We start from the raw sequence: 25,017 nt of genomic DNA on the forward strand, positions 1-25,017 counted from the left end.
AATGGGGCAATCTTGGAGAAATCCATAGTGGAAGAAAGATTTGGAATTAGGATATCCTGGTTTAGATATCTTCAGTTGAAGCATCTGATCTGGAACCTAATCAGGTCCAAAGATTTGCTTTGGCCACTAACTCCTTTTGAGGAAATAATTTGGAATGGGAATGATGGTAAACAGGGCATGATTTCCACCCTTTATAAATTATTACTAATGGTAACACATAAAGACCCTTTACCATATTAAAAAAAATGGTCTAACTCTTTAAAACTGGTCTTCTTGGAATCTGATTGGAAAGAGATACAGAACTCTCCCTCCAACAAATCTAGTTGTTTGAATTATTGGAATATTAAACTCCAATTTTACAAGTTCTTGTCCAACTGGTATTTAACACCACATAAATTGAATCGGATGAACAGGTCTTTGAGCCCATTATATTGGAGATCTTGTAAGCAGGAAAGCATAGCCCTACATATGTGATGGGAATGCTGTCTTGTTCAGGAATTTTGGAGGGCGGTTCATAAAGAGATATCCAACATGGTGGGTCTTTCATTGCCATACTCCCTGGAATTTTTGTTATTGGATTTCTGGGTTGATTCATTGATGGATAGAAATACAAAATCTCTTGTTTCAATGTTGGTTGCCTCTGTTCGCTTGGGTATTTGATGGGTAGGATTATGCATAATCCGGTTTTGGGGACTTACGTATGGTAGTTCCTTTATTTGAATATGCTAAAATATGGAAACTAGTTCTGGATTTTTTATTTGCTAAAGATGTCATCCCCTCAATGCAACGTTTATATGCTTGTTTATTGTGATTCTTGGGTTTGTAACAGATTGCTAAGTGTTGTTTCGTTTACTCCTTTTTATGGTTTAATTTTATGATTTCTTCCTATCTGTATTTCATGGTTTTACGGTTTCTTCTACTTTGTATCATTGTTTATATGAGTGAAATAAAGGGGGAAAAATAATTGGGGGAAAAAAAAGATACCCTGAAGCCCCATAATTTAAGAGAGTTTTCACCAACCTGCACAACATGATGAACATCAAAAGATCTATATAATGTTACCAGGGCTTTTTTTCAGTGGTAACGTGGTGGAACGGAGTTCCGGCACCTCTTGAAAATGGTCACATGGCTGGTGGCCCCGCCCCCTGATCTCCAGACAGAGGGGAGTTTAGATTGCCCTCTGCACCGCTGCACGGAGGGCAATCTCAACTCCCCTCTGTTTGGAGATCAGGGGGCGGGGCCACCAGCCATGTGACCATTTTCTCCGAGAACAACCCACTGAGTTCCACCACCGTGCACCGCTGCACGGAGGGCAATCTCAACTCCCCTCTGTTTGGAGATCAGGGGGTGGGGCCACCGGCCCTGTGACCATTTTCTCCAAGGGCAATTTAAACTTTTAAAAACTCCCCCCTTGTTCCAGCTGGCCCAAAGTGATGTAATTGTGCAGTCCTGAGTTCCACCACTGAGTTCCACCACCTCTTTTCCCAGAAAAAAAGGCCTGAATATTACTAACACTATTAACGTCTTTTGAAACAGCTGATTTTACTCCTGTATTTGTATATGACAAAAGCTGAAAATGTTTTAAAAAAATTTTAAAAACCACCCTGACTCTCTGCTGGACCTCAGCTTGCTTTCCAGTTAACTCCAAGCCCCCATCATTTAGGGGCTTGGTCTTTAGTTCCCAGACATTCAGCTGCCTCCCCAGCCAGGTTCCTTTGCATTCACAGGGCCTTTCAGGATTTGAAACCAAGCAAGGCAAAGGTAGCTGAGATGGTGACACGTTTCTCCTGTGAGGAGGAACTGGCATAATCCAGATGGACATCGCGACAATGGGAAAGTGGCTAATAATGAGTGTTAACTCTGTTGTCAACCAAGCCTTGAGCAAGAGTTTCCCAGCACCAAACAATGATGCCATTTCACTTGACATTCCACTTAGCAATGTTTGCAGCCTCGGTTTTTTGCTCACTACTGATTTGTTCCTTAGTGACACACATTTTTCCAGATGCCTCTTTTTATGGCATTTCATGTAACTGCATACTGCTTGTCGTCGTAGCTAATTATCTTGTGGGTAGTGTCAGAGTTACAGGTACTTAAATACCTCTCGGAGCCAGCTGGCATCCAGATCCCATCTTTCAACTGCTTCTAGAGAATCCTTGCTCAGGACACACAAAATTGTGTTGCCTCATTGTGGCTTCTGTAGTCATCAGTGGATACCTTCTGAATGAAGGATCCATCAGCATGGCAGCTTTCTTTGCATGGAGTTGAACTAAGGATACAGGAAGCTCATATGAAGAGTCCCCAAATGTCAGACCCAATTCCTGTGCAGCTGAGAAGTGAGGCAGAGATGGAGAATGATCCAGGCAGGGCACATATCATGGTTGCTCTGACCAGCAAGCTAGTCCAATAAGAAAGTTTTGATAGGGGTCAGGAAATGTCATCTGAGTTGTGGTGGTGGAGAGTGCCCTCAAGTAATAGCTGACTTGTGGCGACCCCTGGTGGGCTTTTCATGGCAAGAGACTAACAGAGGTGACTTGCCATTGCCTGCCTCTGCAAGCCTGGTCTTTTTTGGAGGTCTCCCATCCAAATACTAACCAAAGCCGACCCTGTTTAACTTCTCAGTCAGATGAAATCAGGCTCACCTGGGCTCATGTGATCTAGCCCAGCAGAATAAGAAGGCTTCCTGCTCTTGTGTGATGGGTCTTCTAGTTGTTCTTTCATTTAGCCAGACCTGGCTGGTGGCGTGCAGGTTGTTTCTGCGACTCACTGATTTAAGAGTTGCTGGTGGTGGGCTTGAGTCCTAACACTAAAAGACACATGTACTGTTTCTCCTACTACACTAATGCCAATAAGTCAGATTGCTGGGCCTCTCCATGGTGTGAAATGTCAGCTGAATATGGGTTGCCAGTGGAGTGCCAGTGGTATTTCCATGCATATTGTACTGCAAGTCTTTGGAAGTGCATCAGATGCACACACGACGAACAAGTATTAATTTGGTGTCCTTTCAAAACTGACCTGTAGAGGAGTCTTGATTCTTTTGATACAGTTACATTAAATCAGGGCTTTTTTCCTGGGAAAAGAGGTGGTGGAACTCAGTGGGTTGCCCTCGGAGAAAATGGTCACATGGCTGGTGGCCCCGCCCCCTGATCTCCAGACAGAGGGGAGTTTTCAGCGGCACGGAGGGCAAGCTAAACTCCCCTCTGTCTGGAGATCAGGGGGCGGGGCCACCAGCCATGTGACCATTTTCAAGAGGTTCCGGAACTCCATTCCACCACGTTCCAGCTGAAAAAAAGCCCTGCATTAAATAACTTGAAATAATTGAATGAGAATAGTATCCTGTTTAAATTGACTTTTCTACATTGAATGCTTTCTGTTTTCCAGGCTGTCTACATGTTCTATGCTTTGGCGATTGTCTGTGATGATTTCTTTGTCCCTTCGTTGGAAAAGATTTGTGAAGTAAGTATCTGCTGTCACTTCTTTCCCATACTGATCACTAGATTGTAGGGAAACAGAATTATAATCTTTTCTTGGCAATGGCAAACGACCCCTGTTAGTCTCTTGCCGTGAAAACCCCACCAGGGGCCGCCATAAGTCAGCTATGACTTGATGGCACTCTCTTCCACCATAGTTCCCCCAGCGCTGTCAGAAGTGAATTAAGAAGTTCATTAATTACATGTGCTACCATTGGGGGTGTGAATTTTGAAATTTGAAACAATTTATTATAAAACTATATACATACATTACATGACCTCTGTATACAGAGGAATCACATAGCATTATTCCATCTCCCTCCGTCTGCCTCCAAATACACATCGTTATTCCATCTTGGTGTGGCTGGAGGAGAGTGCCCTCAAGTCTTAGCTAACTTATGGCAACCCCTGGCAGGGTTTTCATGGCAAGGGAGTAACAGAGGTGGTTTGCCATTGTCTGCCTCCGCAACCCTGGTCTTTGTTGGAGGTCTCTCATCCAAATACTAACCAAGGCTGACCCTGATCAGCTTCTGAGATCTGATGAGATCAGGCTTACCTGGGCTATCCGGGTGTGTTTACCAGCAGCCAAATAGATATGTATAATAAAAATAATATTTTCCCCAAATTCAGGGTAGCACTAACAGCTAATACTGTTTTGACTTCTAGCAATAAACCACCAAAGAGGCAGGTTTGGATCCTGTAGATTCGTTCCACTAACAGAGGTGCCCTAATGAGCCTTTCCATGGTACAGTAGGCTCTTCTGGTAGCAAAAGAAACAAAAGAAGGCATAACCATTCGCAGAAAAGATCCATGGGATCTATCCTATGGTGTGCTGCTAATGCCTTAACCAAAGCACAGGAGAAAAGTAAAGCTTTAAAAACTTAAGTGAAAGAATGATAAACAAGAACCTGGAATATACAGGAACAAACTCCTAACAAAGCCCACTTCCTAGAAGATGAATGGAGCCTGTTCCTGCTCTCTTTAGGGAGAATATATTTGCTAAATTCTGAGCATTTTGGGATAAATGTAAGCACTAAACTCATGTATCATTCTTAACCATGGAAAAACACATTATTATTCCATCGACAAAAAGATTATCTGTGCCACAGAGGCATGCCTCAAGTTCATAGATAGAAATTTGGGTCTGTGGGCCTCATTGACACGTCCTGGAACTTGAGACACCATCTGGGAGGGCTGCATCTTTCCAGATGGGCTCCACCATCGGCTCAGCCAGCCTTCTTCTTGGTGCCTTCTGTTCTGCAGCTTCACACAGCTTCTGCCAGGGCTTGAGCTGAGCCACAAGTAACATGGCCCACTCCTGGGTACAATGACATCATGTTATTGGCCAGTTCTGAACTTCCTGTATACAGGGTGTTGCTAGATGGTATGAGATGGGGCTGTTCAGGAACAGCTGCAAAATGCCACTGTGATGTCAAAAAGTGTTCTGAATTCAGAGGGGGTCACTATTTTAGTCTATTACAGAGACATTGATGAAGCTCTTACGCTGCACCCTCCAGACGTCTCTCCTCCAAATATCCTCCTGCTTTGGGATGACGTTGCAATACCTGGGGGAGGGGGTAGAGAGAGGGTTTTGCTGCAGCCCCCAATGCCACACACATCCTCTGATTCTGAGATCCATTCGTAGATTGGAGGCCTGGTCTGTTTTGCTTCCACTAAAGACACTCTCCCTCTTGTCCTCCACAGCGTTTGCACCTCAGCGAAGATGTTGCAGGGGCGACGTTCATGGCAGCCGGCAGCTCTGCTCCAGAACTGTTTACTTCTGTTATAGGTAACTAAAAATCACTCGCGTCTTGATGCCATTTGGAAAAGCTTTAAGTGCAAGTATATCTATTTGTACAGTTACTCTCCAGCAAAGACTCAACAGAGGAGTCGCCTTGATATATAAATTTAGAAAGCTGACTAATAGACACTTTGGAAAATACAATGTAAACTATAAGAGACTAACACACAATGAAAACAAGCTAAAAAATTCCTAAGGCCAGGGAGAGATCTGCTAAACGTCCAGCGATGTCAGTGCCAGGTGGATGGGCGCGGGGGAAAGGCTTCCCAAGGTAGAATGCTGTGTTTTCTGGTAAGCAGTTGCCTTGCCTCTGAGGGTGGGATCACCAGAGCTGCCTTCTGAAGAATTTCTTAACAATCGGGCAGATTTATAAAGGTAGCAGAAGAGTTTTGGACACTCCTGCAAGCAAGGATACTGTCATCCATTGGGACTGGAATTTGGCAAGACCCGTGGCCCAAATCATGAACGTGGGAGAATCAACCACACAGTGAGCTCTCATTAGACACAGGGATGAAGTTCCTGGATTTCAGGAAGCCAGGCTTAGAAGGGCCTCTGCGTGAGGTCTTGAGGAGCCATCACAAGTCACAGTAGCAGAGGGATTTCATTGCAGTGGCAAGCCATCCACCCTGTGCAAAGCTGAGTTGAAATCCCTTGGAGGATGCTGCCTTGTGACTCTGGAGCTAAAGGATGAGAGCCCCAAGCTAGATGTAATGCTGGGATTTTCACATTAGGAGCCCCCAAGAATTCTGACTTTAGTAGGGCCTGATTATCATCAGGAATGCTGTTTTCCCAACCTGAAAATACCATGCCCCAAGAGGATAGACATGCAGGCAACATACAGAGTACTATTATTGACACTGTAAATCTGCGTGACAATAGTCACTCGCAGCATCTCACCTAAGGCCAAAGTATACAACACAGTTGGCCTTGGGTCAGGTCAAGGTTCTCCAGACCCAAAACACATGCCCTGCAGGCAGATAACAGCTGTGGGCAAAGGCAGGGCTTTTTTTCAGCAGGAAGGCGGGGGAACGGCGTTCCGGAACTTCTTGAAAATGGTCACATGGCCGGTGGCCCCGCCCCCTGATCTCCAGACAGAGGGGAGTTGAGATTGCCCTCCGCGCCGCTGAGCGGCGCGGAGGGCAATCTCAACTCCCCTCTGTCTGGAGATCAGGGGGCGGGGCCACCGGCCATGTGACCATTTTCTTTGAGGGCAACCCACTGGAGTTCCACCACTTCTATTCCCAGAAAAAAAGCCTTGGGCAAAGGTATTTTCCAAGCGCTGCAGGACCAGTTTGGATTGGGACCATGGCATAGGACAAGGAAGAGCACCTGGCTTCCCCTCCCCCTATGCTGTTTTCCTTTAAATTTGCTTGTCTGTTTTTTGCTTTTTAAAATTTTATTTGAGGGAAAAAAGTAGAAATAACAATAGAACATGCATAGAATCTTTTACAAAATGGATTAAACTACAACAAAAAGAATATAAAGAATATATAATAATAGAGGTTGCATAAGTGTAAGCAGAATATATAACATAGCTGAATATCATACTATTACTCCTCTCCCTCAATTAATCCATTATTATTTTTTTTAAGGGAAAAAAACCCTGTAATATTTCTAGATGGAGTATCCAGTAACATATTTTAAGGATTTTTTTTTCGCGGGGGTGGTGGGGATTCAGAACAAGGTGGGACTTTAAACATTTTGTATTCAGCATTATATTCAACCTCACAGTATCTGATATATTAACTTATTAGTTTAACTATTTAGCTTAGATTAGTCTATTTTGAGGTGCGGGAAAACAACATGAGGAAGAGAGAAGCCCCTCCTGCCCCTGTAGAATCATAGAATCATGGGGTTGGAAGGGACCTCTAGGCTTATCTAGTCCAACCCACCGCGCAATGCAGGAAATTCACAAATAACTCCCCCCCCCAAACACAATGACCCTTACTCCATGCCCAGAAGATGGCAAAACACCATCAGAATCCCTAGCCAAACTGGCCTGAGGAAAATTGCTACCTGACCCCAAGGTTGCAATTGGCCTAACCCTGGGCATGTAAGAAGGAGCCACAAGAACTAAGCACTGATGCAGCCCCTTCTGCCCTCCCTCTCGTGATCTGCCCGGGTTCACAGAATCAGCATTGCTGCCAGATGGCCATCTAGCCTCTGCTTAGAAACCTCCCAAGAAGGAGAGACCACCACCTCCCGAGGAAGCCTGCTCCACTGAGGGACCACTCTAACTGTCCAAAGCAGGCCCTGCTGTGCTTGGAAAATAAGTTTTCCCTGCAGCTGCCATCTAGCTGTAGGGAATGTGAGTCAAGTCAGAAGACCCCAGACCCGCCTCACGGCTGTGTGCTTTGGCTCCTAGAATGGCCTTCTCTTGATGTGGCTTCAGTTGGTGAGCATTACTTCTGGCTGTGAGACAAAAGGGGCCAGGAGCCTATGGCAGCGCTCACAGCTGCTAGGCTTTTGCTGTGGCCAGAGCTCCAGGCGTTTGCGAAGGGCTCTTTGCCAGCCCAACCTTCCAGGGTGAGGTAGCGCCAATGTTTCACAGGCTGTGGTGAAATCTGTAGTTGGGTCAATGTACCCAGTAATGATTGACCGAGTCACGGGAACGGTCAGCGGCACCAAACCCTGACACGTGTGCTTAGATCCATGCCAGATCAGGACCTCTGTTCCTGGGAAATGAATTTTCTGTGGAGAATGCGAAATGCATGTTTGTGTCATTCAGATTAGTTACACCATTCGTGATTTTTAACAAGTGTCTTCTGTCTGCAGTTTCATTTTCATGCCCTCTTTTATGCGCACAGGGAAGTAGAGGTCATTGCAGGTGAATCTGGATTGGGAGTGCGATCCTGTTTAACGTGACCTGAAACTACCAGATGCCGCAACATTATGAGGAACATTCTGGCCGGTGTGATGTAGGGGTTAGAGTGTCAGGCTGGGATCTGGGGGAACCAGGCAACCTGGGGCCAGTCACCACTGTCTGTCTAACCTACCTCACAGGGTTGTTGTGAGGATAAAAGGGAAGAGAGGAGGGTGATGTAAGCATTTTGGGTCCCCATTGAAGGACAAAGTACAAATGAATAAATAAGTAAATAAATACAAAATAAATTTGTTAATAATGCTGCAGAGTCCTCCGTTGGTAAAATGAACAGAAACACTTGAAGCTGATGTTCAGTCCTTTCCTAAGTTTAAAAAAAAAATCTCCCTGCAAGTGGAAAATTAACACTGTAGCAAACAGGCTGGCCTAAGACGTTTCTTTCTGATGTGCTATTTTTTATTATTTGCCATGATTATTTTTTTAAAACGTGAAGGAGCATTAAAATTAACACCCCCCCAGCCTTCCTTTTGAAATAAAATGAACACCCACCGCCTTCCTGTTCTACGAGCTCTGGATTCCGCCATCACATCTGATGTCTTGGTAGACCAATGTGTGTGGCAAAGAGGTGATGAAAGATCTTGGAGTACATTTCTTCTTCTATGCCTTTCTGTTATGCCTCCTGCCATAAGGTATATGGTTATATTCCTTTCTTTGCCCACACAGAGGTCACCTGGGTGTTTGCTTCCTTTTAGGCACATTACATTTCCTCTGCTTCCATCGTTACAGACCCACTGTGGTATAATGTCATAGGACCTGGTCCAGCAGCCCCATTGAAGGGGGCCAACAGTTATGGCTTGCAGTCAGATATCCCGCCAGTCTTTGGCTAACGCCTTCGGCCCGTTCTGTGGGATCTGAATGCCTGTTTTCCCCCTTCTCAGGTGTGTTTATCACAAAGGGAGATGTTGGTGTCGGAACCATAGTCGGCTCAGCTGTATTCAACATTCTCTGCATAATTGGGGTGTGCGGCCTCTTTGCGGGACAGGTAAGATCAAGAATAGCTCTGGTAGTGATGAATTTAGGATGTTTGGTTGTCTCGCAATGATGAGATGGGTCATTATTATTATACCCGCATAGTTGAGTTTTAGTACGCCCCTCCCTTGCCTAATTTAAAACAATCTTGTAAATGAGCACAATATTATCGAGAGCCAGTTTGGTGTAGTGGTTAAAAGTGACTCTGATCTGGAGAACCGGGTTTGATTCCCCACTCCTCCACTTGAAGCCGGCTGGGTGACCTTGGGTCAATCACAGCTCTCTCAGAGCTCTCTCAGCCCGACCCACCTCATAGGGTGATTGTTGTGGGGATAATAATAACATACTTCGTAAACCACTGAGTGGTTGTTAAGTTGTCCTGAATAATAATAATAATAATAATAAGTATTATTAGTATTATTAGTATTATTAGTATTATTAGTTTAATGCTGAGAGAAAAGTGGCTTGCTTAAGGCCATTTTGTGAGTTCCTGGCAAAATTTTAAGCTCAGCTGGCCTGGCCGTGTGGATGCATGGTTTTGTAACCTCACAGCTGGATTACTGTAACATGCGATGCATTTGGCGGTCCTTGAAGACATCCCAGAAACTGCAGGGGGTTCAGAATGTGGCTGCCTGATTAATGTCAGGGGCTTGCTGATGAGAACAAACCTTGCCTATTTTAAAACACCTACATCAGTTGTCAGTTTGTTCCTGAGCTCAATTCAAAGTGTGAGTTATGATGTTTAAAGCCCTTCGCAGCCATTGTTTCTCAAATTTTTATTTTTTATTGTATTCAATTTATATTCCGCTCTCCCCGCAAGTGGGCTCAGAGTGAATCACAGACAGTCATAAATACAGTAAACACAAGGCAGCATAAATCAGTCAGTTCACAGTTCAGCACATAGCAGTCAGTTCAATAAAATCTATATAAGACAGTTGCGCTCATATTGCATGTCCACCAAACATGAAAACAGATCCATGGGGCAGGGTGGCCAGCTGCCAGATGAAACCAGTCTGGGGGGGCAGTTTTTTGGCTCACCCACCTCAACCCCCATATGCCTGGTGGAACATCTCTTGTCTTGCAGGCCCAGTGGAAAGAGAGTAAATCCAGCTGGGCCCAGGTTTCCACAGACAGTGAGTGCCACCAGGGTTGGGGCCAGGACCAAAAAGGCCCTGGCCCTGGCTGAGGCAAGGCAAATCTCCTCAGGGCCAGGAATCACCAGTAGATGTTTATCTGCGGAACGGAGCAGCCTCCAGGGAACATATGGTGAGAGGCTGTCTTGCAGGTACGCTGGTCCCAGTCCACTAAGGGCTTTAAAGGTTAAAACCAAGACCTTGAACCTGATCCGTAATTCCCCTGGGAGCCAGTGCAGCTGGCACAGAACTGGTGTTACATGTGACCAGAATGGAGTCCCGGTCAGAATACACGCCGCTGCATTCTGGACCAGTTATAACGTCTGGAGCAGACCCAAGGGCAACCCCGTGTAGAGCAAGTTGCAGTAGTCCAACCTGGACGTGCATGGATTACCATAGCTCGGTTGTGGGCTGAGAGGTAAGGAGCAGGTTGCCTAATTTGATAAAGATGGAAGAATGCAGGTTTGCAACTGTGGTGACCTGAGCTTCCAACCCAAACTCCTTGCCACTGGCACAGGCACCAGCGCTGCCCCATCAAGAGTTGGAAGTCAGATCTCAGAACTTGTCAGCCCATGGCCCAGGTAAAGGACCTCTGTCTTCATAGGACTCAGTCTCAGTCTGCTCTGTTTCAACCAGCTGGTCACAGCCTCCAAAGCCCTGCCTCTCCCTGTGTTCCAAGTTCAGTGCTCTACTGTGTGGTCCATTCCTTCCCTTGGAGTGGCTCCCGCTTTGGCCACCCTGAGGAGGTAAGGGGGGTACCAGCCATAGAAGCTTTTAGGAAGCCCTGTGAGGCTGTCTTATTTGGGGAATTTTCAGTGGGGTTTAAGCTGTATGAATTTTCTTGAGGGGGGTGATCATGAAGTTGTACTGTATTTTGTATGTTTGTAATATTTGGGGAATTTTCAGTGGGTTTAAGCTGTATGAATTTTCTTGAGGGGGGTGATCATGAAGTTGTACTGTATTTTGTATGTTTGTAATTTTGGAGACCACATGCCATCTTTGTTTCAGTCAGGGCTTTTTTTCTGGGAAAAGAGGTAGTGGAACTCAAGACCGCACAATGATGTCACTTTGGGTCAGCTGGAACAAGGGAGGAGTATTTTTAAGTTTAAATCGCCCTCGGCGAAAATGGTCACATGGCCGGTGGCCCCGCCCCCTGATCTCCAGACAGAGGGGAGTTTAGATTGCCCTCCGTGCCGCTCCAGCAGAGAGCAATCTAAACTCCCCTCTGTCTGGAGATCAGGGGGCGGGGCCACCGGCCATGTGACCATTTTCAAGAGGCGCCGGAACTCCGTTCCACCGCATTCCAGCTGAAAAAAAGCTCTTGTTTCAGTGCCGAGTTTGCTCATTCTCTGCATCAAACCAAGATCGGTAATGTCATTGTTAAAAAGCTCTATGCGCTTTTATGCATTGTTAGAAATAAAAAGCAGTTCAGAGAAGTTGCCACAAGACAGAGACCTGAAGCCCCACCACAGTGCCACCTCAAGCACACTTATGTCCTTCTAAGCCCATTCACTGCAGCGGACTTAGAAAGACGTAACTCTGTTTAGGATCTATTTAGGATTAGATCCCCTGAGGATGGGCGGTTTATAAATCGAAATAGTAACAGTAATAATAACAGTAACAACAACGACAATAATAATAATGCTGTTGATGTCTTGCAAAAAAAGTTGGACAGTGAACGTAATATGTTCAGCTTAAGGCTGTTCCAGCTGTGGAACTGGGCTCACAATATTTGTGACATGCTCAAGATCTTCTCCGTAGGGCGGGGTTCAGGGGGAATCTATTTCTGTGCCTGAAGAAGGTGCCATTTGGGCACAGGGCAGATTGGCCAGTCCTGGTATCCATTGCCACGCTTCATTACACTTTCTCCTTTTTTAAAAAAGGAATTTTATTTAAAAGAAAAAATATAGTAAGCGCATAGTATAAAGGTTATGCAAATTCTAAATTAGCCATTAAACTGAAACTTACACAATCTTGTACAACCAATAAGTATATAAACAGTACAGTTATAATAGTTTTGAGAGTAAAACAAGCAATGCATTTAAGCTTCTTTGACCCGATAAACAAAACATTGCGTATTTGACTTCCCTAAGCCTAGATACATGGCATTTCTCCTTCTCACTCTTTCCCTCCTTCCCTCTAAGCTTCTATATCAGTTAGTTTTGCCTAAGTAATCAGAGAGATCCCTCATTTTTTTCCAGAACTCAGTTATCGGTCTGTTATGTAAGTAGGTAGTCAATTTGGCCATTGAGGCGTATTCATTAATCTTAACCTCTCCACTTTAGGAGGGATACCCTTCCTCAAAGTATGCCTGTGCCCAGTGCTGCAAGGCCCACCCTTCCGTCGGTCATGAAGTCCTTTCCCCTTCCTTTCAGATTTTCAAAGTGCTCAGACAACAGGGGGGAAAGAGCCCTTTAAAAGAATAATGTCTCTAGGAACCTTTTAATGGGAGATAAGCATGTGAACTCTTTCAGAGAGAACAGTAAACCAGGCAGACAGCTCACCTGCAGTGAGAGGAAAAGGCAACACTCAGTTGTCACCCTGGAGCCAGGTACTCGTGTTAGAGGAGGCAGTAGACGCAGAGCTCATCAGTATGCGGTTTAAATTGCCTTGCCTTGCTCTCTCTGCAGCCAAGCACTGAAAAGGCTGGTTCTACAACTCTGCAGCAAAAACTGGCCATGACAGCTCAGACTTCCGGCATCCTCGGGGTTTCCGTCTCCTCTCCAAACCCAAGAACAGCATTGCATGCATTTTGCATTTCTGTTGTTTTAATGAGGGGATGAAGGAATGCATACTTGAATAGAGAGGAATGTGGAGCTTCAACAAAGGAGGGGGCGATAGATGGGTGGCACAGGGAGGGACAAGCATGTGACCCAGCCTTTGAGGGGAACGAATGGACACCTGTTGTGCCGATTGCAAAGCTAGGGAAAATGCTGTGGGTCAAGAACCTCCTAATGACTTCTCTTTAAATATGATGCGTGTTTCCACCTCTAAACTGAGGCTTTGTTTCCCCTGAAGCCATCTCTCTGGCTTGGCCCTGTTTGGTGTGTGTGTGTGAAGAGTCACATAACCGGTTAATAAAGCAGCCGCATTGCCAATGGCATTGGAATTCTTACATAAAACTCACAGGGACGGTAATCGGGCCGCACAGAAAGGAAAAGAGCTCAAGGAAGCCGGCTTTTGATCTCATACAGGCCATCTGTCCGCTGATCTGTTATGACCAAACAGTCATAATCACAGGAATTACACAAGACCAGTTTTCCAGTCAGCATGCCCTAATCTCAGAGACGGGTGATTTATTTTGGGCATGGAAATAGACAGTTAATTACACCAGGGCTTTTTTTCTGGGGAAAGAGGTGGTAGAACTCGGTGGGTTGCCCTCGGAGAAAACGGTCACATGGCCCCGCCCTCTGATCTCCAGACAGAGGGGGGTTCAGATTGCCCTCTGCGCTGCTCGGAGGCGCAGAGGGCAATCTCAACTCCCCTCTGTCTGGAGATCAGGGGGCGGGGCCACCAGCCATGTGACCATTTTCAAGAGGTTCCGGAACTCCGTTCCCCTGCGTTCCCCCTGAAAAAAAGCCCTGAATTACACTAACCTGACTTCTTCTCAAAGGCAGGTCTATGCATTGTCCTCAGAGGGCAATCTCAACTCCCCTCTGTCTGGAGATCAGGGGGCGGGGCCACCAGCCATGTGACCATTTTCTCCGAGGGCAACCCACTGAGTTCCACCAGCCCTTTTCCCAGAAAAAAAGCCCTGTGCGTGAGCATCTGTACCCTCAAGATGAAGCTACCAGCCACCAGTCTTCCCTCTTGCAGTCCCCATTTGGGAAAAGAAAATCCCCTTGTGCTGCTCCATCAGAGAATTCTCAACAGCCCCCTGCAGTGGCTCGTAGAATGCTCAGAACGGCAGAGATCATCCACCACACACGAAACTTTCAAGATGTCACTTAATATTAAAAAATACTCAGAATCTACTAGGGCTTTCTCCTTCAGAGAGCTTGAGGGCTTCGCACCCTTCCCCTCCTCCCAGATACTGTGGGGGCTGTCAGTGGTGCCTCTGAACGTGTGAGGTTCCTTCTGCTCAAGACAGGACTCTTTTACACCTTATACTACAGCGTAAAACCATGGAGTTTCTAGAAATTACTACAGCTACCTTATGTCTCTTCTGGGTTTTTTTTACTAGCAGTGACGTGATGCAGCACATGACACTGTAGGGATCCCCAGCATTTTAAAGCCTGTCGGTACCTTTGGAATTCTGGCAGAGGATGTTAGGCGCAACCACAGAATGGCCACCATGGTAAGCAGAGCCAGCCGCAGATACAGAGGAAGCCCAAGTGCAGGGGACACAAGAAGGATAATTTTTAAAAATACACTGGGAAAGAAGACGGAGAATAAAGCCAGGCCAACACTGTGGCAGCAGCTACTGTTAAAACAATATTATTTTAATCTGCACAGCCTATCATATCTTCAGTGACTGATCAGAATCCATGCTGGGCAAGAGGCACACCTGATCCCACTCACCCTCAAAAAACAGTTGTTGGGTGCCAGGAAAGGTTTTGGCAGAGGCCATATTGCCCACCTGGACCATGCTAGGGACCTCTGCTCTAGAGCTTTGTATGAGGAAAGTGGAACTTAAGCAAATGGAGCTGTTATGTTGTTTGTTTGCATTATTACAGCAAGAGACAGCACGCAGTAGTATAGCCTACAGCTCCTATCCCTTTCCAATGCATCCTTCAGAACCATTTCCTTTCAGCACAGTATTATTACCTGTAAAAAAGCCTTCCTGAATAATTCAGTTTTGAATAGTTTGCCGAAAGCCCGAAGAGCAGGAGCTTTCTTGACCTCTTCAGGTAGGCCATTCCGTGAAGTGGGGGCTACCACAGAGAGTGGCTGTGTATAGGCAGCTGTTGATTTTGCTCATGTGTATGGTGGCACCTGCAGAAGGCCCTGTTCAGGTAAGTAAAGCTGCTGAGGCAGGGCACAGGGAGAGAGGCAGTCCTGTGGGTATGAGGGACCAAGGAGAAACTTTGTGTGACAGGCGAAACTTTGAGACGAAACTTTGAACTGAGCTCAATAGCTGATGGGAGCCCAATTGACTACATAATGGAAATAATATGCATGTTTCGCCTAGCTCCTGATCAGGGTTTTTTTTCTGGGAAAAGAGGTGGTGGAACTCAGCGGTGGAACTCAGGACCGCACAGTGACATCACTTTGAGTCAGCTGGAACAAGGAGGGAGTTTTTTAAAGTTTAAATCACCCTCTTGAAAATGGTCACATAGCCAGTGGCTCTGCCCCCTGATCTCCAGACAGAGGGGAGTTGAGATTGCTCTCCGCGCAGCGGCGCAGAGGGTAATCTCAACTCCCCTCTGTCCAGAGATCAGGGGGCGGGGCCACCAGCCATGTGACCATTTTCAAGAGGTGCCGGAACTCCGTTCCCCCGCATTCCCCCTGAAAAAAAGCCCTGCTCCTGATAATAATCAAGCTGTGGCATCCTGTACTAGCTGAAGTCTCCAAGTTTATTTCGAGGGAAGGCTCGTGTAGAGTGCATTACAGTAGTTTAGTCTCAGTGCTACTGGGGCATGGATCCAGGTGGCCAGATCAGCCGCATTAAGGTAGGGGACCATCTTCCAGCTTAAACTAAGTTTGGAGAAGGCGTTTTTTGAAGCTGCATTAACTTGCTTCTCTAGCAGCAGTGCTGGATCCAGTATTAAAACGGAACAAGTTTGGTGTAGTGGTTAAGAGCGTGGGACTCTAATCTGGAGAACTGGGTTTGATTCCCCACTCCTCCACCTGAAGCCAGCTGGGTGACCTTGAGTCAGTCACAGCTCTCTCGGAGCTCTCTCAGCCCCACCCACCTCACAGGGTGGTTGTTGTTGTAGGGATAATAATGACTACTTTGTAACTGCTCTGAGTGGGTGTTAAGTCATCCTGAAGGGCAGCATATAAATTGAATGTTGTTGTTGTTGTTACTACTACCACCACCACCACCCCTGGATTCTTGACAGGATCAACAGAATCCCTATGAAAGTGGAAAGCCCAATGTCCTTCCATATTTTCACCTTCCCAACCAGCATCACTGCCATCTTGTCTGTAGGAGACTTGGTGGCTACACAAACCAAGAACGGAGAACACTTCTGTGGCCCCATCCTGACAACTGCTGAAGCAGTGCTCAAAGAGCACAGCACACAGTTGCCGGAGCAGGAGGACGGTCCATCAACAACCCTGCCTCTACCACAACTTATGGTGCTCCGTTTTCACGTTTGGAGCTTTTCTGAAACTAAATGTGCAGAAGAGAAGTGCCCACTTTTCAACCAGCTGGTTCCTTTTTTCTAATTCACTCCGTATACAGGAGTCAGATTTCCTAACAGCCTTTATTTCAGGTAACAGGCTGATGCTACAAAGCAGTTGGTCTTTAAAATATGTCACCATCTTAAGATGCTTGTAGCAGAAGGAACGGGAGGGGAAACTCCTCCAGGGCCTTAACTGGGCCGTTTCCAGACGGCTTACCGGCCCCCGGAACATCGCGCCACGGTGCGGGGAAAACGCGATTCCAGACGGTAAGCCGTCTGGAAATGGCCCTGGACAGCATCGCCTGGCAGCTTGTCCTCTCCCCCCCCCCCCCCCGGAGCTGTTAAAGAGGAAACGGCCAAGAAAACGGGCACGGGCTGCCACCACCTAAGTGGACAAGGAAAGCGTTCTATGCTGCAAACTGTGTCCGGCCCCATTTCAAGGGGGAGGCGGTCTAACAATTTGAAGACTAAAAAATAAATTTACAAGGAGAATAGCTTCCACTTATTGGCTGTTTCCACATGGCTTACCTTTGCTCGTAACAACCCGTAAGATTGTGCAAAAAACGTGGAAGATCGTGTTTTCTCGATCTTCCACGTTTTTTGCGCAATCTTACGGGTCGTTACGAGCAAAGGTAAGCCGTGTGGAAACGGCCATTCTATGATCACAAACTTTAAGTCTCTCCCTTTTTTTTAATCCACTTTCTCCTCCCCCCTTAATCATCAAATCCACAAGTCATTCGTTCATTCCCCCCCCCCCCCCAATTTCCTGCAAAAAATCTATGAAGGGTTTCCAGGTAACAATAAATGTAGACAATGTCTTTTCTCTAATCAAAGAAGTAAGCTTAGCTGTCGCTGCCAATTCCATCATCTTCATCGACCATTCCTCTGTTGTGAGTAGTGTTGAACTTTTTCGTTCCTGTGCATACACAGACTGGTGACAAAAAGTAATCCCAGTTGGCCCTGCTTTTGCCCTCTGTTAGTTCATATGAGATTCCACCCTTGTAAATGGCTTTGGATGTGTTAGCTATTGTCCATAACACTAGTTGAACAAGCTTACACGTAGCCTCTGGTACAGTATGAGATGTTGTGCCGTTGCTGATTTTTCTGTAATAAAACAAGTGGTAAAAGTAGCCTTGGACCTGGCTGTCCCGGGCTGGCAGCAAGTGACCAGTCTGGACTCGACTCTCTGTGCCAGGAGTCCACATCCCCACCTTGCTGGGACTCAGGAGTCAACAAGGGGTCAACAAGGAACATGCTGCCCCACGCTCACCTAACCAGGGGCCAGCTGGCATCAAGAGGCCAGAGTCGGGGCAGAAGAGTCTCGCTTAATGTTGCTGGCCTCAGCAAAGCCCAGCAGTGCACCAGTCAATGACATCACTGGCTGGCCTTGACAGCAGCCACAGCAATGGTAGCCTCAGCCATGCTGACGACAACCATGCAGGCTGGCAAGGCCGACTCGCCGAGGCAGGCACGGTGTCCCACGCCTGCCCTAGCAACGGTGACCTGCTACCAGCAGTGTGAGCCTTTCTTAGCCAGTGACGGAAGGCCAAGGGTGGCCTCCGCAGCCAAAGTCTCTCCTACTGGCTATGTTTTCGGAGACCGTGGGCGGGGATCCAGGGTCAACCTCACCGTCACGGGAGTTAGTGAAGTGATGGAATGCCATCAACCAAAGGCCTTTCCTGGAGGATTATTGCCAAAGGCAGGGTTTCTGTGACATCTGTGAATCTGATTGGAATGATCTAGATCAGGGAGGGAAAAGCTTTATGGCAACTAGTACCTTTACGATAGTACGTGGAAGAAGGGGAAAGAAGGCTGGAGGGCAAGCGGGAGCTGTTCAGTGCATGGGAAAGCGAGAGGAGAAGAGAAAGAGGGCGTGCAAGTGCGGGCTGTGTCTTGGTACTGCTTCTTCAGCAGCCCAACCCTTTTCCTAGCCCCCTGCGGTGCCTCACCGCCCTCTACCTACTGGGAGAGGTACTACACTGAGCCACCACCTCTTTGCCAAAAGCAAGGAGGAGAGAATCACGGAAAGCAACAGCAAACCGAAGAATATGCCGTAAATAACTTGCTAGGACAGCAAAATTAAACCATGTATAACAATAAAGAGTTGATGCAATTAATCTGAGAGTGTGTGTTTATAATCAATCATTTCCAAAAACGCGCACAACCATAACACACTGAGAGCAAATAGTCCTTCAGGCATCAACGGAGTATTTGAGAGCATTTATCAATCTTTTAACTGAACCCAACCAGCAATGCAAAGAGGATACAAAGATGAATTTCTAAAGTGCGAAATGCTAGTGGTTAAATTTCTCAAACACAAGATTTGTATACAACTGCAATAGTAATTTTAAAGTGCTAGTGCCCGTATAAAGTGACAAAGCTTACCCAGAGTTGATACAGTAAACAATATACAAATGCAGCAGTGTATTTTTTTACACATAAAGGTACAATTCAATGCTGACAACTGTCATCTTCCTGCATCTCCTCAATGCTGCAGCCACCTCTGCACTTTCTCAGTTTCTTGGGCCATCCCTGTATGGGTCACCATATAAAGTAAATGTGGACTTGTGGATCACCATATCGAAAAGCTTGGGAACCGTTGATTTAGATAACCTTGCGCAAGTGAGAAAGCTGCATCCCTGCTCAGAAGCTAGGACAGAAGTCCTCTTTCGGTGAGGGGCACCTGCTTCTCCAAGCTGACTTCCCTTGCAACTCCCTGCCCTTCTGTTAAGCGGGGATTGGAGTCTTTCCCTTCACTAGCCACCTCCACTTCCTTTTCCCTGCCCCTTCCCTATTTTGGCAGTTAAGAGGAGCTGTCAAAACAAGGTGATGTTCATAGTGTGAGCCAGAAGCAAGACATGGGGGCAGGAATCGAGGCAATGCAGGGCTTTTTTTCAGCGGGAACACAGTGGAACGGAGTTCTGGCACCTCTTGAAAACGGTCACATGGCTGGTGGCCCCGCAGAGGGCAATCTAAACTCCCCTCTGTTCAGAGATCAGGGGGCGGGGCCACCAGCCATGTGACCATTTTCACCGAGGGCAATTTAAACTTTAAAAAACTCCCCCCTTGTTCTGGCTGACTCAAAGTGACATCATTGTGCGGTTCTGAGTTCCACCACTGAGTTCCACCACCTCTTTTCCCAGAAAAAAGCCCTGAGGCAATGTATTCTTTTAATTAATACAGCTTTATTTCTTCAGGCTCAACTCTAGAGTAAATAGACTAAGAAAGAAATGAGACATGGAAAGGTTGCTAACCTACTTGAGACTTATGGATTCTGAGCATCTGATCTCCACTCCCGGCTGGGGAAATCCAGAAGAGGATAAAGAGGACGCTCTCCTTTGTATGGTCGCACATACGCATCTGCACACGAGGGAATCGCTCCTTTGCAGGTCTCCCTCCTGTGTGTCAAAAAGGCCTTCATAAATCTGGGCTTCAGGTTCTGGAACACAAAACCTTCCAGAACCTGCTTGGCCAATGTAAAAGAGTTAGCACATCAGAGAATGGCCATGTTTTCACTCCAGGCTGTAGAACTATGTCTATCTGCAGATTCTTTCCCCCAGGTTCTTTTTTCAGTTCTCTACTATGCACTGCTAAAGATTCCCCCTGACAAAGATGCCTGCGAAACGCGTAACAGTTGTGAAATTATTAAAGAGTCTTCCCTTTGCAGCAATTGCCTCTCTCCTTCTACCCAGACCATGTATCATGTCAAGCCTATTGGATTTTCCTTGTGACTTGAGATGCATATAAATCTCGATACGGAACCGGGCCTGCTCATCTGCTTCTGGTTTGTTTCCGCAGGTGGTTGTGCTTTCATCGTGGTGTCTCATGAGGGATTCCGTCTACTATACCTTCTCTGTCATTGCACTAATTTTGGTAAGTGCCCAGAATTTGCTTTCCTGTGAAAAACCCTTTATAGAGTACATGAAAGGCGGGAGTTTCACAACAGAGTACTGTTTTTGCTTTACTTCTTTTATCCTGACTTTCCTCTATCAACTGCTGTTTTCCCTGCATTTTTTCCCCCTCTGCATCATTAGAAGGCCTTTTGAGGGCTTTTTCTGTTTCTTGGTAAATTGTATTGTGTGACAGCATTTAGCATTATAGAAATGGCTGTTTTTTAAAACAGCCTTCTAGTGGCTCCGCAGAGAAAATGGTGGCCATGAGGGCTGATGCCAATGGGTGCCCTTTGAAAATGCACATCTACTCCACATGGCATGATTTACAGGCTGGGACGGGGCTCTTCCCTTAGCAAAGTATGTCTGGGACAGAGCATAACACGGATAGGGAAAGGGTGATTGGAACACAAATAGAGCACAATGTTGTATGGATGCACCCAGGGGTCATTTCGTAGAAAAAGAGCTGCAGAGACTCATTAGCATAACTCATTAGCATATGCCATGCCCCTTGTCATCACTGGAAGTGTGTAATTAGCATAATTGATTTGATTGGGCCTGAAATGGCCAGGATTCGGCTGCTGCCAGACGAGGGAGTGTTTCCCCACCTGGCAGTGGCCCGATCAGGGCCGTTTTGGCCCCAATCCAGGCTGAAAAGGGCCCAAAACGGCCATTTTGGGCACGTTTTGTCCTGGATCGGGCCGAAAATGGCCCAGATTGGGTCAGTGCTGGGCAGGGGAGGGGTCCCCCACCAGGCATCGACCCAATCCTGACGGTTTTGGCCCTGAGCAAATGGAAACACTAGTAGGTTATCAGAACTAATCCTTGTACTAAGTTAACTGGACTGTGTCCAGACTTGCATTTCTGCTTGCCCAGGGTATATTTCACTGCCCCCATCATTTGTCACGTCTTATCAAATCAAACTGCACTTCCAGATTAGACTGTAATGTCTTAATTTTTTTAAAAAACTTGATTTTTGTGCATGGTATACAATAATATTGCTCGGAAATGAAAAAAAATGGTGTTTGATGTTATAGTCGCTCTTATGCAATTGGAACTGCAGTAAATTAATTCTCTCTTCCACTCTCACATGGTGGCCTCTAAGCCTACACTTGGATCCTGCATCGTTCCCCTCACGCCTCTCTCGAGCCGCTGCATAGACTTTCCTCTACTGCCCCGTTCACTTCCTCTGCTGGTAGCCCTTCTGCATGCACGGGGTCAGCGTTTTTCAAGAGGCAGAAGGGCTAGCAGCAGAAGAAAGCCCCCACAGTGGGAACAACGTCATTCGGTTCCAAGGCATAATGTTTCAGGCTCTCAAAAGATGAGGCATTCATTTCTTAGGACAAACTTTGAGCTGTGCTGGGGTGGTTCTGGGGCATGTTTAATACCACGTCTGTTCAGTCCGCAAATATATAAATAGCTGAGTGATGAGGCACAGAGCACTAGTTGTTAGTTACCTCAGACTTGAAAAACGAAGCACTTGCTGATCTCCTTTGTCTGGTCAGACAGCCTACACAGGGAAAACAAGAGGCGCCACAGGGTAATCTGCTGGAATCGACTCAGTCAGAATCCCCTTCTGATCTGGAAGCCAGCATCATGGCCGCTACAGGATCACCACCACCTGTCCCCGGCGCACAGACAGTTGATCCCCAGTGCTGTGATGAATATGGAGGCTCTGGTTCAGAAGTTTCTTCGACCCCACAGGATTCCTTGGGGCATGGCTGGTTCCCCATCCATGCCATCCAAGTGACACAGTGAGGCCGGTTCCCATGCTGGGCCAGGGCTTGGCCCACTCCTGGTCATCAGCAACAGCAGAGGGGGGTTGGCATTCCCCTCCTGGGCCTGCACTGCTTCTGGCTGGATACGAGGCCAGTGGGGGCACAGGCTCAGGAGGGAATGGGTTGTTTTGCTGGGGGGCAGGACCCTGGACTGGTCCTGGCTTGTGGTACGGCATGGCAGTACAGGGAATTTTGCCATCTAGATGGGACTAGAGCTTTGGGGAGTGTTGTGCGGCTTTTTACCACTTAGTTGTCTCACTCAGTTTTTATTGTTACCTGGTGATGTTTATGTGTAGCTTATTGTAAGCTGTTATGCACGCAGGAGATAAAACTTTTTAAATACCAAGGGAATAAATAAACAAATGCAGAGGCTCCAGTTTCTACAGCCAGGCCATCCGCAGAGTCCTGCCTGGATTATGAACCTGCTGGTGACCCCTTGCCCTCCCTTGTTTGGGGACTGAGGAATGTCTGAACTTACCAAGGGAAAATGCTGAAAGCCAAAGGCTGTGCTGAATTCCTTAGGACAACGAGTTCCAGAGGAAAGAGGCTCTCCTTGGTTACTGTAGAAGCCTTCTGCCCACCAACCCCCCCACTGCAGCTCCCCCCCCCCCACCTTGTGCGCATCCCTTCTTTTGCTTTTTAACTGCTGCTCTTGATGCATGCAGAGGCACCAGGTGATCAGCAGCTGTACAGCAACGTGATGGCTGTGTATTCAATTCATGTCCCGAGGGGGGGGGGGAATACAATAATAATAAAAAAGCAAACATGCTAGGATTGGCTTCCCGAAAAATTTGAGAGCACCTAGTTATGCAGGTTACTAGTAGTGTCCTGTCTCGCTAAATGCAGTGCAGGAAGGATTCCATTTTCTCCCCTCCTTTGCCCCCAAATGTCCTGTGGCATGTCATGTTCTGTGAACTGCTAATTCACAGGGGTGCAGGAACCCCAAAAAAGAATGGCGTTCTTTCTGCCTGACTTGGCATTGTTACGTTGAAACCTTGGCCGTTTCCAGACGGCTTACCTGCCTCCGGAACGTTGCGCCATGTTGCAAGGATAACGCGAAATATCGCGTTTTCCCCGCAACATGGTGTGACGTTCCGGAGGCAGATAAGCCGTCTGGAAACGGCCCTTGTTGTAGCACAAACTCACGGCTGAGGACTGTGCAATTGTGGGGATTAACCAAGAGGGGGCAGAGAAGCTAGTTACAGTGTAGATGGCTGGACTTTTTTTCTGTCTGTAAAAGAAGTGAAAGGCTGAAAGAGTGACAGAGCAGATCGGCCCAGCACAGCATTTGCGGCCATGGAGCAGCTTGGTTTGGGGGGGCGGGGGCGGGAAGTGGAAAGAAAAGCAGAGGCACAGAATGTGAGCTCCGCCTAGTGGTGACTTTGGTGTGCTGCAGCTGAGCTCGACAATGACACTGAATGAGGTGGTAGAGTTACGGACTTTACCATTTCAGATGGCAAGTGGGGGAAACCTCTGTTGAATGCTCCTCCACATTAAAAAAAATGCGAATTTAAAATAAACACAGTCCATTCGGGAGACAGCGTAGCTTTCATCCTGCTGTGCTAAGCCACAACTTGTTTTTCTTAGAGGAGCATTAAAAAAATTAACTCCCTGTCTTGATTGGGAAGTAGACATTTACTAGGATTGCCAACTCCAGGTTAGGGAATTCCGGGGGAGGGCAAGATTTGGGGAGGGGAGGGACCTCGGCAAGGTATAATGCCATAGATCTACCCTCCAAAGTAGCCCTTTTCACCAGGGGAGCTGATCTCTGTAGTCTGGAAATCACCTGTAATTCTGGGAGCTCTCCAGGCCACATCTGGAGGTTGGTAGGACTGGGTATTGTGTGTTGCAGAACGTGCATGAGTTGTGACTATTTTGTAATAACCAAATCAATTCCAGGATTAAACAGAATAGCATTACAATCATTTTACTAACACAGTGAACACTGGTGGAAGAGTGGGGTGGTGTGTGGCAGGTGTCTCTAAAACCCTCTATAAAACAGCAGAAGGTCTGTGAGTAGGAGGCCCAAGTTCAAATCCTACCCTATTACAGACAGAGACTATTTTCCAGGAAAATTAATGAGAAGACCCACCATGAAATGGAAGAGATTGTCTCTTCCTCGTGCCACTTGCTAGCTCAGCAGCTGCGGGTTTAGCAAAGATGCCAGAGCTTAAGAGACACTGTGTCAGGTCTTGCCAGGTGAATCCCTAAGCACTTCACTGCATCACTCAGGTGTATGAGTTAAAGTTACTTTATTGAAGAGAAATACCAATATCAAGATGGTCAGACAGGATCATTGGCTGGAATGGCTCAGGATGGTAAAGCAAGGTTAATTATAGGCAAAGTCCCCACCCCACCCCCCAATTCCTAGTAAAGAAGAAAGGATTTTGGCTCGCAGAGCCTGGGAAGAAGGAGGAGGGAAAGGATGAGCATTGCTCAGTCTATTAGAAGTTTAGTGCAGTCTCTGCTATACTTCAAGGTCACTTTCTCAGGCCTGCCAGGAAACCAAACCATTACCAAAACACCTGCAAGATTCCATTTTCTCGCCTCCTTTGACCCCAAATGTCCTATGGCATGGCATGTTCTGTGAACTGCTAATTCACAGAGGTGCAGGAACCCCAAAAAAGAATTAGATTTGCCCAGGAGGTGTTTGAGTACAAAATTGAATCGAGAGAACGCTGCCCACCTAAGTTGCTTGGTGCCCAGTTTGCGCGGGGTACGTAACGCCTCTAAGTTCTTATGATCAGTTCACACTTCAAAGGGCATCTTGGCCCCTTCTAACCAATGCCGCCAAGTGTACAGCGCTAA

The 25,017-nt window shown here is 46.8% G+C and overlaps 1 protein-coding gene across 1 annotated transcript in view; it reads left to right on the forward strand.

The window, feature by feature from the left end:
* Nucleotides 1-25,017, forward strand: part of SLC24A3 (solute carrier family 24 member 3) — a 248,618-nt gene that overhangs the window by 179,990 nt on the left and 43,611 nt on the right. Inside the window, exons 4-7 of the mRNA XM_054985808.1 lie at nucleotides 3,379-3,453; nucleotides 5,172-5,256; nucleotides 9,028-9,131; nucleotides 20,340-20,414. Coding sequence (XP_054841783.1) covers nucleotides 3,379-3,453; nucleotides 5,172-5,256; nucleotides 9,028-9,131; nucleotides 20,340-20,414 — 339 coding nt within the window. The remainder of the gene's footprint in view (nucleotides 1-3,378; nucleotides 3,454-5,171; nucleotides 5,257-9,027; nucleotides 9,132-20,339; nucleotides 20,415-25,017) is intronic.

The sequence above is a fragment of the Eublepharis macularius genome, chromosome 7 (assembly GCF_028583425.1).
Source record: "Eublepharis macularius isolate TG4126 chromosome 7, MPM_Emac_v1.0, whole genome shotgun sequence".
Taxonomy (NCBI): domain Eukaryota; kingdom Metazoa; phylum Chordata; class Lepidosauria; order Squamata; family Eublepharidae; genus Eublepharis; species Eublepharis macularius.